Genomic DNA, 11,850 nt, shown 5'->3' on the forward strand with positions numbered 1-11,850 from the left:
AAAGTTTGTGTGCGCGTGGCGGCCGGAATGAAAAGGATGTTCGAAGCTACGCCCACGCACACCGCCGCAGCTCCGCCAGGAAGGCGCGAACTCCTACACATCCACTACACCATTGTGCGACTATTGTGAGAAAGGTGTTGAATAGGAAGATCAGGAAGCAAACAACATGTCGACTAAACGCGCCGCTGACGGGTTTGATGCTAGCAGCTGCGAAGACACATCAGTTATGAGTATTTAAGTTTTTATACTGTACGTGTAGTCCTACATTCATTTTTGAAAAATGAATACTAGAGGGAATAATAGTGCCATAAAAATGATTTATAAATACCATAATAATATATGTTCAAAAAGTGATTGATATTATTAAAAGGAAGCATCAGGAATAAGTGAATGGAAAGCAAATGTTTTTGTTGAGTTGCTGAGAGAAAAATTCTCGCTGAGAAAGAATATGAGTGTGGTCCATGATGCCCATGATAGTTTCAGAATTAAAGACCACATTACAGTTACTTTATTTTATTTTATTTTTGAACAGTTTGTTCTGGCATGTAGGCCTGCCTGTTTGTTTCATAGTGGTTTCTTAGCCTTGGTAACAACAGTTATACCTCCCTGTAACATTATAAAAATGCTGCACGAACGCGTGGCCTTTTCAGACCGTAATAGACAATCTGACATTCCAGGCATTCAGTTTTGACAATAGATTGTGTCCCTTTTCAAGAGAGCACAATGCTTTGCCTGTTATGAATCTCTACTGTAGAGCATGTTTATATGTAAAATATGTGATGATATATCTGTACAGGAACTAAAATAAAAAAGAGCAAAAAAATGGAATATAAGCATAAATGTGCATATACATGTATTTATATGAGTTGCATTTTGCATTTGTGCTTGTGTTTCATTTGACCGTGCCATTTTTAGAGTGCTCGGTTGTCTGGTTGGTGGGAGCGGACTGTAAGCATTTACCTTTAGAGGTCATAATGTCACATGTCCCAGTGCACTGGAGCTTTCCCTTTCAAAGTGGGAAACATCCTCAATAAATCAACCAAATTTTATTTATATAGGCCTAGTACATTTTCCCAAGACTTGGCCACAGCGTGCTTTAGAGTAGGCTGTAACCCGGCCTAAACCCTGGCAAAGCACGCCAGGGGCAGCAGTGTCAGGGAAAACATGGCTGCACTAAATGCTGCTCTAGAGATTAATTCACCATTAGCAGAGCAGTTAGGCCACCTTGGGGGTGGATGGCTACAATATATTTTCATTTGTATTGTTAAATGTTTCAAATAACATGTAGAAATACACTGCAAAATATACAAATTTTCGCTGCTTTGGTCTCAGTGGGATAAACAGTGTCTTTTTTTTTTTTTTTTTTTTTTACAAAAGAAGGTAGAGCAGACAGGCCATCGTACTTTTTGCTTTATCTAGACAGGTAGAAAGCAGAGAGGGTGACATGTAGAGATGGGACTATAACTCAGAAGATGCTATGGCAGGCGATCAAACCCCCACCCCATGCAAGAGGATTTCTTTATGAGTTGAGAGTTGGCTTCACTATGGACTGCACCAACTGCCTCACACAAGACCATAGGCTGCTCGAAGTGTCTCACTGGGATCTGAATATAAATCACAGAATGTATTTTTAAACAAAATGTATTGAAATATATTGTAATGTTTTGGAAACTGTAATTAGTGTCTCTATGTGTCCAAATAATCTGTTGTACAGTGTATTTTTCAATATATGGCAATATATTTTCATTGTATGAGAGGAGTAAGGTGGCTGAGGGCAAGGTCATATCCTGAGCTAGTTAACAGGGTTAAGGCAGACTGATGTTTCCACAATGGTGTCAGACTGGAATGAAGCAGTTGGCTCCAATACATGGATATATCAGTCTGTGTTAATTCTGTTTTAATAACTCAAGTCATGTGGTGACATCAAATCGTACGATGTCACTTCCTGTTTATTTGGGGTTCTGTCAGTATCTCCCTCTGTTCTGTCCGAATGTGTCAGAATGTACTCTTTTTTGAAGGGGGAAGTGAAGGCTGTATTGTGTATTTATTCTACATTTGAAAATATTAAATGCAATTATTTAAACCAGCTCTTTTGGTTGTTTCCAAGCCAACGTATCCCTTATTTTCTTCAAGGGAACGCACAAGAGAACTGAGAAAGAGCTCAACATCATCAAAAACATGTAATGCCAGTAAACAGTAGTAATAAAAACAGAAAGAAATACCTAAATGCCAGAATTTCCATTTTCAGATCAACTGTTCATATGTATGATCTCAGAGATGTTTAAATGGCTGGGAGCAATATGTGTTACGCCTCTGACAGAGATAAATAAGAAATGTGCAGAATTTGAGACATGAAAATATGGAGAATTACAGTAATATGCAGAATTCATATTGAGTGAGAGAGAGTGAGTGTATGTGTGTGTGTACATGTGTGTGGTGTATGTGTAGGTGTGTTTGTGTGTGTGTGTGTATATATATATATATATATATATATATATATATATATATATATATATACAAGGGCTCAGTAAATGCAGACTGTTCTGCATTTGGCTTCTCTGTGAATGGGAGACAGAAGGCAGGAGCAGCACTCTTTTGGGAGCAGGTGTTGGAGAGGCTGATGTGCTGGCCATTTGAATGCGCTCCTCCCCTGGAAGAGAAAAGCCTGCTGTTCGTAAACGCTCGCTCTGCCAAAGCACCCGACCAACACGCTGTCTGAAGTGCCACTCTAAGTCCTTTTATTGGACATTTTATGTGAAAATAAAACAACAAACAAAAAAACCCCATCTGTGATAAAGTTTATCATATGGGCCTAATAAAGGGTTTCTCACTGAAAACCTTGTGACTTTGAAAAGCCACGGGCTCTTCCTGAGAGCACGAAGAATCTATTAGCAGGGGAAACACAAACTTTCAGCACATGAACACACGAACGCACACATGTGCAAACACACACAGACACTGGAGTATCTCATTCACTGATTTTCAGGTGAATGTGTTTTCATCCAGTCCACAGACAGATAAACAGACAGGTAGGAAGGGTAGACTTCTTAAATATGTTTTTTTGCGGCTCTGGGTACTCCATAGCGCCTCCCAGTGTCAAGCTCATTATGAAGGGGATGTAAAGGATCAGCTGAGATTCACTGAGCCTTCTCCCTTTTCCGGAGCACAGAGATCTCAGATAGCTGTCTTGTGTCTGTGACTTCCCGACAATTTTACTGGCTGTGCTTACAATCCTTGCCAGTTTGCTCCTGTTCTTGGCCCCAAGGTTGTGCTAGCAAGCTGAAATATCAAGAGTCAGAACACGTTCAATGAGGCATTTGTATCCCAGTACTGAAATGTCTCTACTTACAGCAAACCTTTAACTTTCTTACTCTCTCCTCTCCTGTAGTACTGTGCGGACTGTAGGGTGTGAAATAGTCACTAGCTCCCCTGTAGTACTGTGTGCACTGTAGGGTGTGAAATAGTCACTGGCTCTCCTGTAGTACTGTGTGGACTGTAGGGTGAAATAGTCACTGTCTCTCATGTGGTACTGTATGGACTGTAGGGTGTGAAATAGTCACTGGATCTCCTGTAGTACTGTGTGCACTGCAGGGTTTAAAATAGTCACTGGCTCTCCTGTAGTACTGTGTGGACTGTAGGATGGGAAATAATGACTGGCTAATGATAAATGTACCAGTTGGGAGCCAGTGCTCCCAGTTCAAGAGATATAATTTCAAAATATGTTGGGAAACGGCTGTATTGTAGTGATTGTCAAACCTTCTGTAGCTTCTCTATTTTCACTAGTCGTTGTAGCCTCCATGCAAACACCTTTCATGCTCTTTATGGACCAGAACAACAATTTAAAACTTTTCTATTAAAGCACCAGATGGGAAAAATTATTTCAAAAACAGGAATTATTTTTACAGGATATTTACTGCCCTCTAGTGTATTATTCTTGAAGCATCCTTTTGTTTACAGTATGTGGCTGTTCCCTTCTGTTCCAGTTGAGTACTGTGCTTTAAGATTCATATTGATCTTCAAGCAGCCTCACTTGTCAGACTCACAGCCTTATTGTACTCTGAGCCTGACAAGGTTGACTCAGATGTGAGAGAAGTTCATCCAGCCTCCAGGCTGGGTGCTTTGCCAATAAACCAACAATCAGTTAGTTTATTCTGATTAATCACAATCTTTTGTCCGGAGTTTCATTTGGAAGTGGCAGTTCAAGCCAACTCTACCATCAGTCAAACATAATGCTGTCCTTGGGAAAAATCTAGCCTTGCCTCTCAGCAACTTCACTGCTGAAGCTGAGGTGATTCATTGCTGGATCTAATAATAAGCAAAAGCTCTTCTTTTCATTTCTCAGAATTACCATTAAAACCCATGAATTGACAGGGTATAAAATAAATTGACAGAAATTATTATTTGTGCAAGTTATGAATACCTTGCTCAGTTATATCTTGTCTATCATTGATATTGCGAGTGAGTATTTGTGACCTTCCGACCCAACAGTTGGACAGCTTTATAATATTTTGTCGAGCTGGAAATTAAGCCGACAGCATCAAATATTCTTCTGTGTCATTTGTATTCAGATATCTCAGGTGTACAGGTGTTGTGTGGTGAAAATATTCACACATGAACCTTTTTCACGTGTGTTTTTAAATGCTATAATGGTGCAAATAAGTTACGTTATAAAGAACAAATGCAATTCAGTTATATCAATACAAACAGTTTTTCAGCGATTTTATGCTTCTTTTTGGCGACTTGTCACTTATTTATCCAATCTATTGAAAACCAAAAATTTCTTTTCACGTTTCTTCTTGAATTTATTTTTTTGTTTATATTTGAGTTTATATTTATGTATTTATCTTTTAATTTTGACATTTTTGGTATTTATGGTATGATTTTGTGTTGTGTTTTGTGTTATATGAAGTTGCTGCGATGTTTCTAAAATGATTAGGGCCTATGTGCAATATTAAGCTATATACGATCGTGGTAGAAACCTTGCAGCGACCTTGAAAAATCATACTGGGCACAAAGTCATTTTATTGTTTAACGATTCTTTAGGTTAACGTAAATTCCGAACAGGAACTGTTAATAACTGACTCTCACGTAGCCAAGCTACAGTGGCTATAAAATTTAATTTCTGGGTTTCATTGCAACAGTAGAATAGTTTTTCATCGTTGATGGCGAAGCATTAAAATATATTTATGGTATATTGTATATTTATGGTATATGGTATAATGTGTTAGTAATTAAAGTTAATCCAACTTTAATGCAAACATATATACCATATGTTTGCATTAAAGTAGGATTAACTTTAAGTACTAACACATTTGTAATCCATCCATCACAAAACAATTTAGAAGCGGGAGATCTGAATGTTATAACATTCAAAATGTTTTTGAGGACGTGTCCAATACCATAAAAAAAACAAGTTTCGAATAAAAGGTACGGTGTCAAACTTTGCAAAAACGGTTTTTTGCCAACAGGGGCCTAAATTTCGCACCTTTTCCTGACACTAGTCGTTAAATGAGACTACAACTAAAGGTAGACTGAGCTGTAGTCGTCCAGAGAGGGAGAGCACGGGACCAATTGAGTGTGACTCCGGGGGAATGTGAGCGCAAGCAGCATCCTTTTCTCTGTTTCCGGGAAGCGGCTTTTCAAGATCCAGAAAAATGGCGACGTTGTCGGAGTGCCAGGCTCAGTTCGGAGGTTTCAGTTTCGACTATTGTAAGAGGTAAGAATCGCATGTGAATAGAAAGGAGAACCGTTTATAAGCGCTGCTTCTATACTTTGGGAGAGCGTTTCGGACCTAAGATTTACATTTGTACGCTGGTTTGGCACCTCTGCCCATTGTTGCGGGTTTACGCCTTGCTAGCACACGGCCTAGTTTGGCGTGACTCAGTAATTTCAGTCATCTTTCTGGTAGCTTGTGATTTGCAATTTATATGAATGGATGGACGCAGCTGTGCCAAATATTTAATCTGAGTATTTTGACTGGCAAAATATTGATCTTTGACAATTGTTTTGAACGAAGTTTCGAGTCGTATAATGACGTTGGCCCCATACTACACGCATAATTCGTATTGCTACACTAGCTAGCTAATTGGCATCCTCATCACAATTTACCATAAGTAACAAGGGAAACTGCTATTTTTGTGTGAGGAAATAGCCGAACGTGTAGTAAAAATTAAGCGAATTATACCTGAATGCTTGACTAATATTAATTAGGCTATTACGCTTGAGTAGACTAATATTGTGTATACACATTTGTAATCTGACAGGTAGACTATTGCACTTCCAATAAAAACACTACCATATAGTTTACACAAAAATGCCACGTGTTTCGGAATTATTTTCTTATATTTGCTGTTTTGTAATTTTCTAAATGCAAAAACAAGTCATTTTTACATAAGGTTTCTGGTGATTTTATCTGCAGTCGACATGAAATCACGAATTTTCTCCTTAAATGCGGCATAGTGTTTAAGACGCCGCCTAACCAGTGGAAAGGTGATGTCACGGTTCTGGCCAAAATTGAGAGATTTTAGGACTTCATGGGAATCGTCATTTGTGGCTACTGTTGACGCCTGGCTACGTAAAATACGGCTTATGACGTTCATGTTATAGAACAGTGGTTCCCAACCCGGGTCCTGGCGGAACCCCTGTTATGCTGGTTTTCCTTCCAACCACTATTGTAATTCCAGAATTTTGACAAGCTGTTTATTTTTCTTAATTAGATGCTTTTCATGTTTATCTGGATTTTTTATCCGTTAGAAATAGCTGTGCATGTCACAAAGAATAAACGTCCCATGCTCACATTGTGTTTATTGTGTTATATTGCGAATAACTGCATAAAAAGAGTTAAAACAAAATTATTGAACTAATGAAATTAAAGACTGAGGTGAATCAACAGGCTTCTAATTTGTGAAAGTGTGGACACGTGACCACTAAAACTAAGCGTTTGGTAGATAATAAAGAAGTATGAAAATTATTAAAGAACCTAATCCTAAATGTGTTCAATTTGGAACCAACTGATTAACATCAGTGTTCAATTTGATCAGTTAAAAAATGTTTCCTCTTTATGTAATTGTGCTTATTGTGCTATATTGCAATCAATGTGAACATTTAAAAAATATATATTTTTATTCCTAGTTAACTGCATGGCTGTTTCTGACATAATATGGCTTAACAGGGCAAATAACTCTTTAAACATGAAAAGCACTTAATTAAGAACTATGAACAGCTTGTATAAATTCTGGGATTGCAGCTGTGGTTGGAAGGAAAACCAGCATACACAGGGGTGAACCAGTTGGGAACCACTGCTCAAGGCCCAACACTGGGGCAATAGGCTATTTATTATTTTTAATGTTACTGCTGGCATCTCTGCCCATTTCAGTCACGGGGAAGCTCTCAGTAAAATCATGTCAGCCAGCGAGTGAACCTGTCGGTGTGTGCTTTCCAGGAATGCCCTGCTGGAGGCGGAGATAACCAAGCTGGGGTGCAGCGTTCCTGCAGCGAGGAAAACCGGAACCACGATCTGTGGGGTGGTGTACAAGGTAACTAAAGTTCGAGTCCATAACCTTGCCTGTTCTTTCTTACCTTCACCAGGTTGATACTGTCATACTAGTCATGCATGTGAGTGGCTGCAGGTTCATGGTCTTCTGGATGCAATGACCACCGTCAGCATCGCCGTTCCTCCCTCTAGGCTCCACAAAAATACTTGTGCTTTAAAAGGGTGAAATATCTCTTTAAGAACGCACATGGCTATTGTGTGAATCTGTGTGAATCCAGGAAGCAAAACATGTTATCATCAGGCAAGTGTACGTGTTGTGTAATTGAAGCTTTGAAAGACTTTTGTCAAATGATATACTTCAGTAGGGGATCCTAGGAAAGGGTTTATTTGGCCAGACAGAGGATGTACCTTTTGCAAGGCCGAAGCATTAATGCCCAGCCCTACTCCCGAGGGCTTATGTTCTAGAACTTTCTAACTTATAGTAATTGAGCACAAGATGTATTAGTTTTCTATTTTAGTCAGGGGGAAACCAATTTGGAATGTTTCTGTTGCTTCTTTGAGCCAGTAGATCATATTTCTTTTGTTCAAGGCACAGACAAATTGCACGTTCCTTGGATTTTTTCTTTTTAAGTTACAGGTTCAATACTTTATTTTCTGTGTGCTACAAACCCAGTAGCATCATTTGGATTTAAGGTTTTGTTGGAACAGACTATGTTACTGGAGACATTTTTTTATTTTGTCAAAAAAAAACAAAACATTTTTTATGAGGTATAGAACAATGACCTCTGCTGTGTCCCTTCAGGATGGCGTCATTCTGGGGGCCGACACAAGGGCCACAGAGGGTATGGTGGTGGCCGACAAGAACTGCTCCAAAATCCACTACATCTCCCCCAACATTTAGTGAGTACACCTGCACCTGCCCAACATTTAGTGTAACAGTGCTGTAGGTATAGCTGTGTAAGGATATGCTTAGCTGTGAATGTGTATTTGCTTTTTATCGAGAGCAAATAACTTTGCTCTCGATAAGAGCATTTGCCACGTGTTCCTAAAGTGATTTAGTATGTGCAGCATGCAGTTACATCTGCAAAAACATGACTTGCAAAATTGTAGCCGTGTCTCATAAGGGAGTGATATTCGGTGTTGTGAACAGTGAGAGTCTGTAATCTGTCATTTTATTTATTTGCTTGGCAGGTACCTCTATCCAGCACAACATGAGTCATTTGTCTTTTTCTTAATACAGTGTTTTTATATGGCTGAATATTTATGGAAGCTATTCAGATTGAGGGCAAAACTTTGAGGCTCAATGTCAGTTGTTCCCCAGTGGGGTTGAAGCCCAGTGCTGCGTTGATGTGAAGTCCTGACTAGCTGCGTGTCATGTGATTGATGGTAGTGCTGTGATGTCATAATGCCTGACCTCTGACCCGCTCCCGCTCTGCTCTGCTCTGCTCAGCTGCTGCGGGGCGGGCACGGCCGCGGACACGGAGATGACCACGCAGATCATCTCCTCCAACCTGGAGCTGCACTCGCTGTCCACCGGTCGGCTGCCGCGCGTGGCCACCGCCAACCGCATGCTCAAGCAGATGCTCTTCAGGTGGGCGGCGCCGCCGGCGCATGCCGAGTCTGGCCAGGGACCCCCTACAGTCCCTCCAGGGACCCCCTACAGTCCCTTCAAGGACCCCCTAGAGGTTCCGCGGGCCCCTCGCTGATCTCAGCGTGATCTCTGATCTCTACCCCACAGGTACCAGGGGTACATCGGTGCGGCTCTGGTCCTGGGGGGCGTGGACTGCCTGGGCCCCCACCTCTACAGCATCTACCCCCACGGCTCAACTGACAAGCTGCCCTATGTCACCATGGGTGAGTGCCCCCCCCCCCCCCGATGTGCTTCTGTAAAAGCCTGTAATCTCTTGTTCTGATCTATCAAAAGCTGTTCTAGCCTGTAGCATTCTGTAACAAACTGTCACTGCCTGAAAGATGTGCATATAATTATCAGGCAAACCTATTCCCTTATTAAAATTCAAGTAGGCAGCACGCTGCCTGAGAAGAGATGAGCTGTGATTGGTTCACCTTACCATCTGCCTGATGGGCACAGTAAATCAAATGTAGTTACACAACAATCAGTGTTGTTGAGAGGTACTGAGGGAGAAAAGAGCTCTCTTTCTCTTGCTTCCCACCAGAGGGTGCTGTTGTGCAAGCACTCTGTTCTTTCTGCGTTAAAATGTGTTCGTTTCAAATTCAGTTTATTTTAACCAAATTCTGTTACTGGAGTTCTGGATGCTGTTTACAGCTGTGGGGTGTTGTTTGCTTGTCTTTGTGTTTTAAAATAGGAAAAAAAATCTTGTATGTTTGTGTGGTGACTGTGTGGTTAATTTGTGAGTAAACGTGTGCTTGAAGATGTGCATAACCACAGGGTTAATTTGAGTAACCACATTGTTGATGTTGTTTGTAATCTGTGGTTAATTTCTGCATAACCGTGTGGTTAATTTGAGTGACCGTGTGCCTGATGATGACCGTGTGCTTGGTGCTTGTATTCTCTCCTAGGCTCCGGGTCTCTTGCTGCCATGGCAGTGTTTGAGGACAGATACAAGCCGGACATGGAGGTGAGCAAAGAAAATCCTCACATTCGTCATCATACGCTCATCTGTAATACCTGTTAGAGGTGTTCATTAACCTCAGGGTCCACAGAATCCTGTAATACGCAGTGGGTGTGGCGGAGCACCTCCTGCTGTAACTCTACCCTCTCTCCCACATGCAGATGTTGACATAAGGCACAGAATATCCATGCTCTGGTTCAAACTTTTATGAAAGTAATATAGTTTATTCATGTCTCTCTCTTTCACTGTCTCTCTCTCTCTCTCCTCCTGTCTTTCTTTGTCTCGCTCTCCTTCTTCTCGTCCTCTTCCTCTCTCTCTCAGGAGGAAGATGCTAAGCAGTTGGTGAGAGACGCCATCGCGGCCGGTATCTTTAATGACCTGGGCTCTGGCAGCAACATCGACCTGTGTGTGATCACTAAGGGCAAGGTGGACTACCTGCGCCCCTTCGACGAGGCCAACAAGAAGGGAGTCAGGTGAGACCTTTACCACCCCCACCCCTACACTCCCACAACCCCAAACCCTGCCCCCACTGAAGCCCTGTCTCTGGAACATGCAGGTGAGCTGCAGTGCATGAAATGTCTTCTTTTTTCCAATTCTTGCATTTGCATCCGTACTGATCAAGTAATTAAATTCAAGTTTTTTGTTTTTTCTTTTACAATCAAAATTACACTCCTCACCAGTCCTTTATTATTTGACCTGGTGTGTTTATTCCTTTATTCACCTGTCTGTCCATTCATTCATTCATTCATTTATGACTTACTCATTCATTGCTATTGAGGCATGTTGTGTGCATGTTAGTTTTTGAGTATCTGGAGTGGGCATGTGTGCTAACACAGCCTGTTCTGTCTGAAGATTGACTGCGCTCGAACCTTCGGCTGAGTAAGTAATAAAGCACGTGTGTGGGAATGATGTAGCTTCAGCACTAGCCTGTCCTCATCTCCTACTCACCTCACGAGTGTGTCCACTACTCACCCCATTTAACACTTTAACACTGTGTGTGTGTGCGCGTGTGTGTGCGTGCCGGAGTGTGATAGTGTGTATGAGTGAGATAGATGGAGTTTTTGATTGTGTGTGTGCAAATAGGGGGTTCTGTGCTGTCTCAGGAATTGCCACCAGGTGGCGCCAGCGAGTGACCTGGACGCCACTGAGGTCCCACAGGGCCCAAGCTGTGGAGACATGTCTTTAGGGCAGGAGCAGCATGTTTTTGCTTGTGTTTGTTTGGAGAGGGGGAAGAGGGAGAGAGCCTGTGAGCTGACCAGAGTCCTCTCCTTTCCCCCCACCAGAGCCGGAAGCTACAGATACAAGCATGGCACCACGGGCGTCCTCACCAAAGCCGTCACCCACCTCCACCTGGAGCTGGTGGAGGAGACCATTCAGACCATGGACACGTCCTGAGTGTCCGGCCTGTCTCCCCTGGGCCCCCCCCCCCCACCTTCAACTCCACACCCCACCTCCACCCTCCATTACCACCCTAGTCTCCACCCAATCCCATCCACCTGTTCCTTTGTGTCAGACCCTTCTCTTGGTTTACAATAAAGACTTGTTTAATGAACCGTCTGCCTTTTTCCTTTGGTTTTGGTAGGTTAACTTTGTTAGCGTTAGCAGCCACAGGTGAACATAGCACAGACTACCATAAACCCTGTTGATAATACACCAGTTGTAGCTCAATGATCATTTAAAAAAAAAAAAAAAAAAAAAAAACCCAAGCCAGACAAGGTTGTACTTTAGAAAATAATATTTGGCAAACTTTAGCTCGTAACTTTAATA

At 41.7% G+C, this 11,850-nt stretch overlaps 1 protein-coding gene across 2 annotated transcripts; it reads left to right on the forward strand.

Moving 5' to 3' along the window:
* The first annotated feature begins 5,559 nt into the window (after positions 1-5,559).
* On the forward strand, positions 5,560-11,636 carry psmb7 (proteasome 20S subunit beta 7). 2 transcript variants are annotated; one of them, XM_035389889.1, is made up of 9 exons: positions 5,560-5,716; positions 7,442-7,535; positions 8,295-8,392; positions 8,943-9,083; positions 9,231-9,346; positions 10,031-10,089; positions 10,405-10,556; positions 10,936-10,962; positions 11,367-11,636. In XM_035389889.1, exons 1-9 carry the CDS (start codon positions 5,655-5,657, stop codon positions 11,476-11,478), a joined length of 861 nt encoding a protein of 286 aa, XP_035245780.1. In that variant the 5' UTR covers positions 5,560-5,654; the 3' UTR covers positions 11,479-11,636. The 2 variants fall into 2 exon arrangements, with proteins under 2 accessions (XP_035245780.1, XP_035245781.1); XM_035389890.1 differs by lacking the exon at positions 10,936-10,962 and having other exon boundaries at positions 5,565-5,716.
* Positions 11,637-11,850: the final 214 nt, after the last annotated feature.

Source organism: Anguilla anguilla, chromosome 14 (genome assembly GCF_013347855.1).
Source record: "Anguilla anguilla isolate fAngAng1 chromosome 14, fAngAng1.pri, whole genome shotgun sequence".
NCBI lineage: Eukaryota > Metazoa > Chordata > Actinopteri > Anguilliformes > Anguillidae > Anguilla > Anguilla anguilla.

Coding starts and splice junctions, on each gene's coding strand:
- psmb7 (XM_035389889.1), top strand. CDS start 5,655: ATGGCGACGTTGTCGGAGTGCCAGGCTCAGTTCGGAGGTTTCAGTTTC. Junction 9,084..9,230: donor CTCAAGCAGATGCTCTTCAG/GTGGGCGGCGCC, acceptor TCTACCCCACAG/GTACCAGGGGTACATCGGTG. Junction 9,347..10,030: donor GCTGCCCTATGTCACCATGG/GTGAGTGCCCCC, acceptor ATTCTCTCCTAG/GCTCCGGGTCTCTTGCTGCC.